We start from the raw sequence: 14,379 nt of genomic DNA on the forward strand, positions 1-14,379 counted from the left end.
ACGAAGGCCCGGGGGCCTCCCTTACCCCGGTACGGGGCTGGCGGGCCGCGGTCTTCCCTCCGCCCGGGCTGGCGAGGTCGGCCGCCGGAGCTGTGGTGAAGGGGCCGCGCAGGGGCCAAGGGTCGTTTCCGTGTCGGTACCCGGGACCGCAGTTCGCACCCCATTGGAGCGGCCTGCGTGCTGCCGCCGGGCCCTCGCCGCCCCCTCGGCAGCGTCGTGGTTTCCCACCAGCCGGTGTCCGTTGAACGGGCACGGGAGAGGCCGCGGGTGCGGTGTGGAAAGGCCAGAGCGGCTTCTCGGAGGTCAAACGCTTCTAGAAGGGATTAGGCGAGTCAGATCAGTACCGCGCACTCAGGAACTCCAGGGTATTTTAATTCAGCCTCTTCCAGAGTCAAAACGATATTACAGAGATGTTTCTTGGGTTTCTTTACAGTATTTTGAAATGTTTACAAATATTCTTACCAACATCTCAGAAACTTCCACCACTTCACGTTTACTCGAACAGCAGCGCAACGAGTGTGAACTTGAACCTTTTAACGAGCATAAAAAAAAATAATCACGGCTAGTAGTTTGTGTCCAGATTGAGATGATCAGTGGAAAAAAAGAAAAAAAAAGGGACTAAGTAATGGAATAAGGAAAAAAAAAAATCAAAATACCTTGATCTCACAATCCACTGTTTGCTACAGTTAGATTGTTGTAGGCAGACACATGAATAAGGTGAAAGACGGAGACTATATCAGCCCCGCGAAAGCCACCGCACGGCGTCATCTTGGGCTTTTTGAGGCTGTTGGAAACCCAGTCCTGTAACAAGCGTTTGTTAACGAATGATCCGAGGCTGAAGCAGTGATGCTGAGCGGGCAAAAACTTGCCTACGCATGCCTGGATGTCACAACATATTAAATAACTTCCCTGAAGGCGTGATGGGACTTGGTCCTCAGGCAAAAAGTGCAAGTTCTAGCGCTAAGCAGAGTGCATTGATCAGGGACAGTCCTATGTTCATCTTTAAAAAGTACCAAGTCACATCCGCTACGCACAAAAACTAAGTATTACCCTACTGATCCTTCCAACACGCAGAAAGAAAACCATACGTAGGATCAGCCCCACGTGGTGCTCCACGCTGCGCATCTGTCACGAGCGGAGCATACGCACAAAATGAAAATATTCCTCATTTTCCCAGGCTCCTGCTCACAAAGCCCCAGACTCCCTGAGCCAGGGCCAAGAAGTTTGCTGTCAAGGGCTGTCCCAAACAATTTACTGCACACTCGGGGCCACTTGTGCTGAGGCTGGCATGGGGCCAAGTGCAAAGTGACAGCAAGGAAAATTTAGGCACTGTAGTGACTTTAGCAAAAAGAGCCCAAATTTAGCAGAAGGAATCACAAATGCACAGAATACCCATAGCCGGACAGCAGCTCATTTGAAGAAGGCACCTCACATGATTATCAGGGTGACTCTACCTTTTCTCTATGTTCTACTGCTTTTTCAGAGGGTCTGCGAAAGAGCACAAAGCCAGAGATTTTTTTGGCATGAAGTTAATTTGGAATAAGCCCAAAGCTACAACACACCATATAGGAAATTATGTAAAGTCTCTGAATTCATTTTCTTGGTGAAGAAGAAGAAGAAGTGTGTAATCTAGAAAATAACAGTAAGAACCTGCGCTGCAGGAATGGACAGCAGCTGTGCAGCAGAGAAGAGAGAACTTGTTGTAAGTGCTTTAGCCTTGTAGTACGGGAGGCAGAGTTAGAAACACTGCTGAGCAGAGCGCTCCAGGGTGTTCCTACAAAGTTAGATTATACACTTCGCCGTGGAGTGCATGAGCTAGTTAAGTTTTACCTCGGTCTCTTAGCAGCAACCTCAACTTACATTTCCTCCTCCCCATAGCATAGGCAGGGTAGCCCTTCGTGGTTTTCTACTCTGGTTTAGAGAAGCTAGAGCCAACTAATCTGTTCCATAGCATAGTGACTGGACTTTTGCAGGCCACCATGTGCAGGAGCTCAGCAGGCAGCCCTGCTCCCAGAACCATAAGCCTGCCCTGCCCTCACGACACACCAGCATTTGATCACAGCTTGTTAAAACAGCGCTGAAAACTTGCCAAAGGGAACTCAGGTCTGTTCCTCACTCCTCTGTAAGGCCTTGGGCGAGTTTCATCCCGCTGGGGCTTGGTTCCCAACTGTGGAACAGAGATAAGCAGCTCAAGCGTGCTCTGCACACATAGATTTGGGAGGGCTTTGCTCTGAGCACCTTTCCCCCCCGCCCCCCCCGCTGGGATAACTAAGTTTCCAAGCGTGTGGCCCTTAGATAGCCAACAGTCCAGCTAATACTTGACTACAGCTTCTCACTGTCACTGTTGTGAGCAAAACACACCTGTGGTAGCAGTGTTGGCAGAGCCCTGTGCAGCTGAGCTGGACGCAGCATGTTCAGACCCCGGTGTATGTGATGGTCCAGCTCTCAGCTGCACCAACACCCCCCTGTGAGCCAGGCTGGTGGTAGGAAGAGAGGGCTATTTACTGCCAGGAGACTTCAGGCAAAGCTGAAGGATTCTCAGAAACCACAGAGCTCAGCAATACCGTACTGTCAGCTTTCCCCACAAGGCCACGTTTTGTTTTCCAGAATTCTAGGCTAACACACAAAAGCAATATTTTAACGCCTAAGAGAGGGAGGAAACGTGGCACTTTAAAATGCCTCATGCACCTGCGGTGCTGAGGCAAGGATCTCCAACACACTGCTCCTGCTTCTAGTGCCTTTTAAAACCACGGAGAGATTTTAGGGTTCTTTGGCTCTGTATAATTTGGATGATCTCTTTCTGAAGTGGCAGGAATTACCTTTTAAGCTGTAGTAACAGAAGCCAGAACTACTACTGTGGTTTTAACTAAGCATTCAGAAATGGGATGCAAAACCCCAGCTTCTGAAGCCTCTGCAATTTTCACTTCTTTTTGCATGATCAGAGTTGCCTCTGTAAAGAATTAACATTTACAACTCCATTTTGCCTAGAGGTTCACCTTCGTTTACTTGAAGAAATGATTGATAAGAATGGTTGATAAGAATAAAGGAGGAAAAGCTCGATGCCACAAAACATCAGCAGTGAAATGCATCAGATCTCCGAGGTCCTTTGCAACGTACCTAAATGGAGCAGTGACTCAGAGGGCAAGCATTCCTTCTGAGCAATGGAGAGGCTGCACGCGAAAGCAGGACCTGGAATCTGGGAGTTCAGGCAGCGCTTCGCTCTCTTGCCTGTCAAATGAGTCACTTAAATTTCAACAGTATTAAAATAACAGCCTGCATGTCCAAGGCAGCCAGCAGCAGACAAAACACCACAAGCATAGCACAATTATTTCCCTGGCAGTCTCAGATGTTAGAAAAGATGCGGGTGTCTCCACTCACACTGACCTGATGGGGCTCTGCAGTTGGAGTTTTGATTAGCAAATAATCCGTACAGAAACCTCCAAGAAACAGGTCCATACAGACCACAGCAAGGAGCTGAGCTGCCCTTGCAACCCCTTTTGAAGTGTATTTCACGGAACACGGCTCCATCACTTCTGACACCCCCGTAGCAGCTGGCAGGCACCGCTGACCACTGTGGCGATAAACGCTGCAGTGCCTGGGAAGGCACAGGGTTGGGAGTTAGGACTCCGGTTTGCCAAAAAGCTTTCCAAACATACCCATGCTGGCTGTCATCATGATTACTGTTCAGGACAGCCTTGTTTTTAACAGGTGTGGCTGCTGCATCTACAGGCATCTTTTGCTCAAAGAGCAAATGCTTCCTTTTCTGGCTTGATTCAGGGAATTCAATCCATCTAGCTGACTGGTCTTGGAAAGACCTCGCAGGACACCACATTCAGAAAAGATTCCAATCCTGATCAAAGTCACATGAAACATTTTGCATTGAAAGTAACAGAGGAGGCTAAACAAAGCTGAATAACAACCTGGTTTGTTGCTCCAGGAAAGTGCCTAGTGACCATTTCCACTCCAGTGTTGCTGCCTTGACCCCATGGGGAGCCAAACTGTAACGTTGCTAGTGCAATTTGGCACGGGTAACTGCAGCGTCTCCAGGCTCCACAGTGGGCACCCGCTGGCTACTCACTCGACTGACTGCGCCAGGCTGTGGCTCTCCACAGTGGATCTGGAGTGGGAATGCACCTGACCTCTAACAGAGCCAATTTTGCTGTTCTGCCACAGTACTCCTTCCAAACAATGCTGCTAAGACTGAGCACTTTACACCACTAAGCAAATGTTTCATCTTCCATCCCAGTTGCCATTGCGTGATGAGAACAGACAGCAGGCCTGGCAGAATGCTGGCAGTTACCAGAAGCACTTTGCAGTCAAGCAGAATTCAGACGTGCAGGCTTGAGTGCAGAGACTGCAGAGGATCTAGTAACCCATTCCGGAAAGTCCAGAGCTCAAGAACCCAGATAATTCCTATTTTTTCCAGCCAGTAACCTGAAAAGGCATTGACAGTTGACATTAAGATGGTGCTTTCAGGACAGCAGAACTGCAGGCAGCTGCAGTTAGCTGGATACACAAGCAGGGCTGTCTGCAGGTATTAGTAGATCAATAGATAGACAATAGATTAATAGAGGCACTTCATTTTCTAGGTTTCTTTAAGCACCATTTTTAAAATTTACCTTAATGCATAATATTTGTAATGCATCTTGGAATGAACCGCTTATTATCAATGAGGCATTACAGACACACAGAAAGAAGAATCTCCGGGGCCCTCAGTTTCCCCCTTCTTGCTTCTTTCATCACATCCAGCCTCATTAATTACTTCAGCTGCAGGCAGCTCACGCCCTCTGCAGCTCAACTCGCCGTACCTGCCTCTTGTGACAAAAGAGGAGTCACTGAAAAAGGCACACCCACCGTAGGACCGCGTGTAGTGTGGAGACCCAACAGGTGTACACAGACATACAAAAATAAATAATTTTTTTAAAAATTGAATGCCTACAAACTGGTTCTAGTTTCCTCCTTGTCCTCTAATAAGAGGTAAAGAAAGGAGACCCTCATAGCTGAGCAACTCTCCTGAAGGGAAACTTGAGCACCGAGAAGGGGAAGCAGCAGTAAAACCTCTGGTGTTGCTGCTATCAAGTGCATTGGCACTGGCAAGTGTCACACAATTTTTCAGGATGCTTCTCCCCTCCTAAAGAAATCTTCTACCAGCTTGTCAAATTTCTGTGAGGAATTCTGCTTTAGCACATTTAAGGGAGTGAGTAAATACTGCTCTGCAAATCCAGTTGGAAAGTGCTCATCAGGAACAGGTGCCTGGCTAACAGCACTAGCTGCTCCTGCTGCTCCTGGCTGTTCTCCACTCAGCTCTTCCTTCCCTTTCTCCTTGCCCGTGTGACAAGTACAACCTTCTTTCGAGCAGAAAGCTGACTCGCAGTAGTTCTGCTGAGGAACCTTAGTACCTGCGAACTCTTCAGTTTTCTCAGTGTGTTCCTCTGGGGACTCGTAAACAACCCCTCGGGGCCCAGAACACCAGGCAGCTCTTTGCAAGAGAGACATGGGTTCCTGCCCCTTCCTTTTGCTTTGCTGCTGTACGGGCTCTTGCACAGGCTTTGGGATTTTGAGGTCAGGAAGTGTCTGGGGGGCAGAACTTAGGTATTTCTGAAAGTAAGCCTGGCACATGCCACCCTTCACGATTGGAATGACCGAGCAAGGCTTCAGCCACTTCACAAACTCGCACAGCTCTGAAAAAGATGAGTGATCCGAGTATGGAATGGGGTGGATGTTGGGGTGGGTGACCTTCACAGGCCGGCCAGTAGGGAGGATGGCAATGGTGGGGTGCAGCGTGTTCCAGCTGACAAGGGTATCCCAGCGGATCTCGGTGACATCCACAGCACGGATCCAGCCAGCCCCCTCCTCGGTGGTGAACACATCAGGTAGCTCCAGCAGCCGCATCTGCTCCAGGCGCCAGGGGCTCACCACAACCCAGGTGCTGAACTCCACGGCCAGGTCCACCAGCAGCGTCTCCTTCCCCAGGCTGTACACACCTGCGGGGAGAGCCATGAGCAGCGGCACCAGGGACAGGAGGGCATGAGCCCCTGCCGAGGGGTCACACCGACGGGAGGGGAAGGCGAGGGCACTGTGGCGTGAGGCAGCACTTACCGATGACGACTTGGTGTCGCGGGTGCGTGCGGATGACGTGGGCGGCCTGGCGCGTGGCACCCTGCCGCGAGGGCAGCGGCCGGTGCGGGTGGCAGTGGGTGTTGTCCAGGTAGAGGCGGTCGATGTGGCGGCCCCTCAGCGCCGGCTCACCCTGCATCGAGCTCGTGTAGCGGAAGTCCCCTGCAAGGACAGGGTCGTCAGGGCAGAGCGGGGGCCACGGCAGGGCCCGGGGGGGGCCTGCCCCGTACCTGTGTAGAGGATGGTGCCGAAGGCGCCCTCGAAGAGGAACATGACGGAGCCGGGGCAGTGGTTGGAGTCGAGCAGCGTCACCGTCACCTCCTCGCCCAGCACGTGGCTCTGCCCCACCTCCAGCGGCCGGATCCAGCACGTCGGCACCTGCGGGGGCCGGGCGGTCAGGACGAGCCGGGCAGGGCCGGGCGGGGCGGCGGGGGCACCGGGCACACCTACCTGGAGGCGGCGGTGCAGGAGGCGGGCGGTGAGCGGCGAGCAGTACAGCGGGCGGCTCCAGGTACTGGACAGCCCCACCGTGTGGTCCGAGTGCATGTGCGACAGGAAGAAGAGGCGGGCGCCGCCCGCCCTCCGCACGCTCCAGAAGTCCACGGCGATGGGCGTACCGGGGATCACGGTCCCGCTCATGGCGGCCGCCCGCCGGGGGCAGCAGCTCCCTCCCCGCCGCTTCCCGCCGAATTTGGTGGGCGGCGCCGCGCAAGCGCAGACGGCGCGGCACGGGGCCGAGTCGCACGTCAGGGGCGGGGCGGGAATGCGTGCGCAGCGCGCTGGGCGGGGCTCAGGCGTCACGTCGGGGCGCGGCGGGGGCGCGTGCGCGGGGCGTGGCGGGGCGTGGCAGCGGGCCCGAGCCGAGCCGAGCCGAGCCGGGACCGGAACCGGACCATGCCGTACCTGGGCGGTGAGGACGCGCTGCGGGAGCTACGCCGGGCCCTGGCCAACCCGCACGTGCAAGCGGATCGGCTGCGGTACCGCGCCGCCGTCTTGCGCGTTATCCGGTAAGGCGGGAGGGGCGGGAGGCGGCCGCGGCGGGGGCCGGGGCCGGGTCGGGCCGCGCTGAGCGATGTCTCCGCCGCAGGCACATGGCGCAGGGAGCGGACGTGTCGGGGCTGTTCCCGGAGATGGTGAAGGCCAGCGCGGCGGCCGACGTGGTGCAGAAGAAGCTGGTGTCGTTGTACGTGCGGGCGCAGGCCCCGCGGCAGCCGCAGCTGGCGCTGCTGGCCGTCAACACGCTGCGCAAGGACTGCGCCCACCCCAGCCCCGCCGTGAGAGGGCTCGCCCTCCGCAGCCTGTGCGGCCTCAGGTGGGACGGGGCCGGGGCCGGGGCTGGGGCCGGGGCGGCGGAAGGGGTATGGGGATGGGGCCGGGGCTGGGGCCGGGGCTGAGGCCCGCTGACGCCCGGCCGCCCGCCCGCAGGATGCCCGGCATTCAGGAGTACCTGCGGCAGCCCCTCCTCAGCGGCCTGCGGGACAAGGCCTCCTACGTGCGGAGAGCGGCCGTGCTGGGCTGCGCCAAGCTGCTGAAGCTGCAAGGGGACTCCGAAGTGGGTAAGGGGGCTGCCCTCCCCGGTGGATGGTGCCCGCCGGAGTTGGGGCATACGGCTGCTGGAAGCGCGTCCGGGCCGGTGGTTTGTCTGGGTTTTGCTGCGTATTGAATCGTTCATGAAACACCAGGCACTGCCAGGTGCCGTGTCTGCGTGCCCCTTCCGTACCTGCCTCCTGCAATGCCTGGCCGTTTCCGCGGTCTCTGATCAGCCGGGTGCCGTTCTCGCATCCGCAGACCTTCAGGAAAAGCTGTGTCGAGGGCGGGTGTTACTGTAGAGCTGGATGTTTTGTTGACTGCTTCTCCCAGTTCAAGCCATATCTGTGGTTTGTGATAGGTGCTTACAGGCATTAAATTGCAACGTGTCAACAGAACTAGATATAGAGACCTCTGCTTCTCTGCAGATGGGGCGTTGGTGAACGAGCTATACAGTTTGCTTCGTGATCAGGATCCTATTGTCGTCGTGAATTGTCTGAGGGCCTTAGAAGAGATCTTGAAGAAGGAGGGAGGAGTTGTCATCAACAAACCCATCGCCCACCATCTCCTCAACAGGTTTGCTGTCTTTGAGATTTAGATGGTGCTGGAAGCTTCGTTCTTGTTCTTGCATTTCGCATGCTAGCAAAACAGGTATTTCTGGGCTCCTGTCAGAACTTGAAGGGAAAAGTCAGGCACCCGAAGGTGGGGGTGCCCATCCTAAGAGAGACCAAATTACTGTTATGCTAAGATCTTAAGAGAAATCTGAGATGCCCTGCTTTTCCAGGGAGTCATCGCTTCAGCTGGTTGTTTGTTTTGGAGTTGTAAGTTAATGTGATTAGGGGTTGGTTTTTTTGGTGACAGTATGCACGATATATTTGTGGGATGGGTATGTTCTAGTACGTCTCTCCTAATCCATTGAAAGAGATGTAACTTATCCATTGCTTGAAGAAATTAACGTTTCTGCAGATGATTCTACATGATCTGGCAAAAGAGGGGTATTGCTCTGCACAGGGATCTTGTCAACGTTGCTGTCTGGCTTAGAGCACCAGCAAAAGTGCATGTGACTGATACTGCGTTAAGCCTATGGGCACAAACTGGTCAACTCTCTTGAGTTAAAATTGTGGTATCTACTTCTGAAGCATAGCGTTTGGTTTGGAACAGACACTGTAAGAAACTCGGATGCTAAGGCCTCTATTCTGCACCGTGCAGACCTTCGTGCGCTTCTTGACTCCTGCAAACTGTGTTTATTCTCTTGGCAGGATGGCTGATCTGGATCAATGGGGGCAAAGTGAGGTGCTCACCTTCCTTCTGCGTTACAGACCCCGCAGTGAGGAGGAACTCTTCGACATACTCAATTTACTGGATGGCTATCTCAAAAGCAGCAGCCCCAGCGTTGTGATGGCAGCCACCAAGCTTTTCCTAATGCTGGCCAGGGAGTACCCACATGTGCAGACAGATGTTTTGGTGAGAGTGAAGGGACCACTGCTGTCAGCCTGCACTTCTGAGAGCAGGGAGCTCTGCTTCACTGCGCTGTGCCATGTGCGTCAGATCCTTGGTAGCCTTCCTGGCCATTTTAGCAGCCACTACAAAAAGTTCTTCTGTTCGTATTCAGAGCCCCACTACATCAAATGCCAGAAGATGGAGGTGTTGTGTGAGCTGGTGAATGATGAAAATGTACAGCAAGTACTGGAGGAGCTGAAGGGCTATTGCACCGATGTATCAGTAGAGCTTGCCCAAGGGGCAATCTTCGCCATAGGTAAGAGCTGTGTCTTGCCTCAGGAGCAGCCGCAGCCCCAGACCTTTAAGGCAGGCCTTTCTCTGCTCAAGTATGTCTGGGCAAATGCCAAATAACTGGTCTGTGCTGAAGCAGAACAGCCTCCTGTAGACCAGCCTCCCCGGGAACGTTTTGTGCGAGCGTGTTTCTAAACCGTGATTGTGCCGATGCTTTCAGAAGTCCTGGTATTGAACTGTTTCAGGTTGCGCATGATGTCCTTGAATCTCGTTCAAGTGTCTGTGCTCTGATGAGATGCTGTAAAGAAATAGTGTCATTTCATCTTATTAATGAGCTTTACAGTGTTGAATGAAACTGCGTAGTGGGTGGAGGAGCTGCTCTAATACCTGCTTGGTCTTTGAGTTGTGATGGGGACAGAGTTAAGGTGACTTGGAGTGCTTTTGTTTTTGTAAGCTTTAAAATAGGTGTTTCTATAGTATTCATAAGGAGAAAGCCAGGTTTGCTGAAATGCCTTTCTTATGTCTTACGTTTAAGAAAAGTTCAGACTTCTTTTGAGGCGTGGCTTCAGAGAAAGGAACATATCCCTTGTGTGGGAAACAAGCTTGTTTGACTACATTTTCAGAAATTGTAGTCTAAAGGGAAAAGAGGAAGACTGTTTCTTTAAAGTGAGTTTGTAATGAATAGTTGGGCTCATGGTTCCTATTTGACTCCGATAAAAGATTGACTTTTATGTCCTTTGGTTTCTCTGCAGGCAATATTGCAAGGACATACACCGAACAGTGTGTGGGGATTCTGACAGAGCTCCTGGGGCTCCAGCAGGAACATATCACTTCAGGTAATCATCTGCAGGTTGTTTGCCTGGCTTATGCTTTCAGGAGGTGGCCTTGCTGGGGCTTGTGGTCCCAAACTCAAGACTCTGAAAGGCACTTGGCTTTTAATTTAAGTGGCATCTTCAGGTGGAAGTCTTCTGGTGGAGTGGGGGTTTATAGCGTAACCGGACGTTGTAGTTTTTCCTTCCTTAGGAACTGCCCTTCATGATGAAGGGGGAGATGGTCATAGTTGCGTTTGTGGTCCGATGTGGAGGCTCCTTTCTGGCTGCCGCCTGCTGACTAAGGGAGTGAGGACTCGGCAGAGGCATTTTAGTGACTGACTGAGGGCCACGATGATTAATAGATCTCTTAAATCTTTATGATTTCTGTTCCTCATATAATAGTCTGATTCAGTTGTACCCAGGCTTCTCTTTTTCTTCTGCTGCCGTCAGGTCTAACTTCATATCATTACTGTTTCTGCCCTCTCTTTTAAATAGTCTTGCTTTCAGTTTTGAAAATCACACGCTTGCACTCAGCTGTTGAAGTAGCTGTTAGAAGCTGCTGGTGTTTCTGTAAGTGGGCAGCAGAGCCTTTAAAATTTTTACTTAAAGTTCATGAGACTCATTTTGCATTGGTGTTAGTTTAAATTTGTCATTTTAACCTTGTGTGTCTGAAGCATCATGAGTCAGTGTCTTTTTAAAGGTTGGGGAACGTCCAGAAGAGAGATTGCTTTCCAGCAGCCACAGAAACAATCTAAAGATTCAGTGCTTTATTTTAGACTTGGTGCGACTTTGCTCTGACAAACGTGGTGTCATGGGACTTTGAAGAAGGGTGTCTCAAATCATAGTCACAAGCAAGGCACTGACCTCCCTAGCTGAGATTTGCAAAGTCTCGAGTGGGGTTTTTTGGATTTTATTTCCCCCCCGCCCCAGTGGTTTTATAACTCTGGGGGAATGCTGAGCATTTTGTTTCATTGCAGCGGTAGTACAGGCTTTTCGGGACCTGGTTTGGCTGTGTCCCCAGTGCACGGACGCCGTGTGTCGGGCACTGCCTAGCTGTGAGGACGCCATCCAGGACAGTGAGGTAAGGTGGCTTTGTGCCTTGGGCTGGCAGCTGTTGCGGGTGGCTGGACAATGACTGTTTGGCTTTCCTTTGGCTCGTGATTGGTGGGCAAAGATCAGAAATCTTCAGAAGACTTGTTCTCTGGTATCTATTTCATGTCAACACTGTCTTTCTGGTAAACAGTGCCTATTTGCTATTTTTTCTGTGGTTCCTTCAGGGCAAGCAAGCGCTGATCTGGCTCCTGGGCACACATGGTGAGAAAGTACCAAATGCCCCCTATGTTTTGGAGGACTTCGTGGAGAACGTGAAATCAGAGATGTTCCCAGCAGTGAAGATGGAGCTTCTCACAGCATTGGTGCGACTCTTCCTGTCTCGTCCTGCCGAGTGTCAGGACATGCTAGGGAGACTGCTCTATTACTGCATAGGTGGGTTCCCTTCCTTCTGTTTCTGTAGTACAGCCTTGTTGGGACCTGGTTTGACTGTGGCCCCAGCGCGTGGCTGCTGTGTGTCGGCATCCTGGCTGTGAGGAGGCCATCCAGGATGGCCAGGTAAGGTGGCTTTGTGCCTTAGGCTGCTATGTGGCCCCTAGCTGTCTGGTTGGTGAGCGTAACAGGCTTAACTGTATCCCTGGGAATCTGTTTTTAGTGATTAAGGGTTAATCTGGATGATAGAATTCTCCATAAATTATGTCCCTCTAATTCCCAGAGGAGGAGATGGATATGGCAGTACGGGACCGTGGATTGTTCTACTATCGCCTTTTGCAGTCCGGTGTGGAAGAAGTGAAACGGGTCCTGTGTAGCCCCAAGTCTGACCCTTCTCTGGGGCTCCTGGAAGACCAAACTGAGCGACCTGTGAATACCTGGGCTTCAGAGTTTAACACTCTTGCACTGGTTTATGGCAGAGAACGCTGGGCACTCGTCACTGCTTACCAGCCAGCAGAACCCTCTTACGCTTGTTCTCCTTGTACTGACTCCAGGAGCAGAGACACAGGTAACCTGCCTCACCTTCATCTGGGATCCATTTTCCTCTTGTCAGTAAACATTCTCATGGGCTTTCTTTGGAAGAAGATCACCGTGCTTTGAGAATGCTGTCGTAGTGTTCTTGTGCAATGCATGGCTGTGATTCCAGCCCTCTTCGTCTGATGGCTCCATAATTGGGAGCTGCACCTTATATGCTGCATCTCACGTGTTTGTGGTTTCATTTCAGAGTCACTGATTTCTGAAGAGAGTAAAGAAATCCTCAAGGCTCATCCTGATACAGGCAACCTGACCTTAATTTCTGATGTTTACCTGACTGCAGAAGAGTTTGAGAAGACCTGGCTGAGCTTGGAGGTGAGCTGCCACCTCTCTCTGCCCTGGTGTGGGACCGTTCAGCCAGACGCCATACAGACAGCTCTTCACGTTGTCCACATCCAGACCATTGCTATGAGCAAAGCTGGCGTCCAGCCGTGGAAAGCTTATCTCAGTGCTCAGGATGACACTGGTTGCCTCTTCCTAACGGAGCTCTTGCTTGAGGCGGCAGATTCGGAGATGCAGGTGTCAGTGAAGCAGAGTGAGGCAAAGCCGGAGGCACTGCAAACCTTTATCTCGGTGTTAAGGACAGTCATGGGGGCAGTTGCCGGACTGGGGTCCTGATTGTTCCCTGCTCCCAGTAGGATGCTTGCTCAGGGCACAGGAAAAGTTTCTTTTTCTGGCTTCGTTTGCCAGATGATGGTTTTGTACTTTTAAACTTTGGAAGCGTTGGCAGCCCTTTCCTGGAGCAGAGCTGCGTCCAGCAGGCACGTGTGGTGTGGGGGTGACTGCAGCTGGAGAACGGGGCAGGATGAAGGATCTGTCCTCCCTCTGGGCTGGGGGAAGGACGAGGTAATGCATTCGTGAGTCTGCTGCTTCTGCGTGAGTCACAGAAGTGGTGGCATCTATGGTGACTGTCACGAGACGCTAACGTGACTGATGGAACCAGAAATGAGCAAAATTCAGGGATGTGTTTTGGAGAGATTGTTCATGAGAATTGTAACTAGTTCAGAGCCTGCAGGACTCTGCTACTTATCTCACATTAAGAGGAACAGTGCAGTGGAGAGCAGTATTTAGTTGTTGGCTCCCTTTACGTATGATTTAGTTTTCCGTCTGATAGACGGATTTCGATAGTAGCTTCACTTGGGGTGAACGCAGCTCCACTGTGCCAGAGATGGGAGAGCAGCGTACATCGTGCTCACTAGAAACAGCATGATTCTTTTTCAAGAGAAAGAAGTGTATTTTCTAGTTGAAATGTGTTACTGTAATCATGAATCACCCTCTCTGAAATTCCCCCCTCGAAAATGCAGGAGCGTGCATGATGTGTTTGCGTGAGTTAACGTGGCCTGAGTTTTGTAGCCTGCATCACTTTGGCTGTGTCAGCGAGGTGTAAGTCCATGGTGCTCACACTAATAATGGAAGAATTGCTGTTTAGATAATTAACCTGTGTGGAATATTAATTTTTTTGCTGATACTGATTTTTACCATTTCTACTTTGTAACTGGAATGGGTATTTAAAGGGTTTCTTTTCTGTGTACTAATTTCTGTGCAGTACTGTCATCCTGTCCTCACAGTACAGCACACAAGACAGTGCAGTGCTTTGTGACTAAGTTTTTACAGTTTTTAAAGTTATATTCCGGCCAGCCTCTGGACTTGTTTTTTTGATGAGCATGTCAACAGCATGCCGTCTGCTCTATTGAAAGTTACGGAGAGTTGGACTTTGTACAGCGTCATGCAAAGTGTCCTGCTCACAGCCGCAGTTTACACACGGCAAAACCCTGCAGAAGGCTCCTTGGCTTACGGTTGAGGTACGTCGGTTACTGTAATGGGCCTTTGTGGTACGCTGTGAGGAGTGGCTTTGTTAACCCTATTCTGTAAGATTTCTTGTAATTTTTAGTTTCTTTTAATGACTGTATTGTACCTTTAAATTGCAATATACCTCCCACGCACTTCACTGAAACGCTGCTGTCGCTGTTAAACAACGGGGTTTAGATTTTATTTCTGATTTTTCCTAATAAAAATGTGAAATATTCCTGGCTGTTTTCTGGAGTACTTGTTCGTTCAAGTCTGAAGTCTGTGGGATGGAGCCACCCGATCGCTACCGTGGATCTGGAGGGGACTG

At 51.5% G+C, this 14,379-nt stretch overlaps 2 protein-coding genes across 3 annotated transcripts; one reads left to right on the forward strand and one right to left on the reverse strand.

Moving 5' to 3' along the window:
- Positions 1–354: 354 nt before the first annotated feature.
- Positions 355–6,756, reverse strand: DCLRE1B (DNA cross-link repair 1B). Its single transcript, XM_054803791.1, has 4 exons — positions 6,568–6,756; positions 6,348–6,495; positions 6,100–6,279; positions 355–5,984 (listed from the first exon to the last, which is right to left on the reverse strand). Exons 1-4 carry the CDS (start codon positions 6,754–6,756, stop codon positions 5,113–5,115), a joined length of 1,389 nt encoding a protein of 462 aa, XP_054659766.1. The 3' UTR covers positions 355–5,112.
- A 191-nt stretch (positions 6,757–6,947) lies between these two features.
- On the forward strand, positions 6,948–14,289 carry AP4B1 (adaptor related protein complex 4 subunit beta 1). 2 transcript variants are annotated; one of them, XM_054803789.1, is made up of 10 exons: positions 6,948–7,124; positions 7,205–7,429; positions 7,543–7,673; positions 8,073–8,220; positions 8,904–9,400; positions 10,128–10,211; positions 11,165–11,268; positions 11,465–11,672; positions 11,953–12,237; positions 12,454–14,289. In XM_054803789.1, the coding sequence occupies exons 1-10, from the start codon at positions 7,012–7,014 to the stop codon at positions 12,879–12,881; spliced, it is 2,223 nt and encodes a 740-aa protein (XP_054659764.1). In that variant the 5' UTR covers positions 6,948–7,011; the 3' UTR covers positions 12,882–14,289. The 2 variants fall into 2 exon arrangements, with proteins under 2 accessions (XP_054659764.1, XP_054659765.1); XM_054803790.1 differs by lacking the exons at positions 6,948–7,124; positions 7,543–7,673 and having other exon boundaries at positions 7,290–7,429.
- Positions 14,290–14,379: the final 90 nt, after the last annotated feature.

Source organism: Grus americana, chromosome 25, assembly GCF_028858705.1.
Source record: "Grus americana isolate bGruAme1 chromosome 25, bGruAme1.mat, whole genome shotgun sequence".
Lineage (NCBI taxonomy): Eukaryota > Metazoa > Chordata > Aves > Gruiformes > Gruidae > Grus > Grus americana.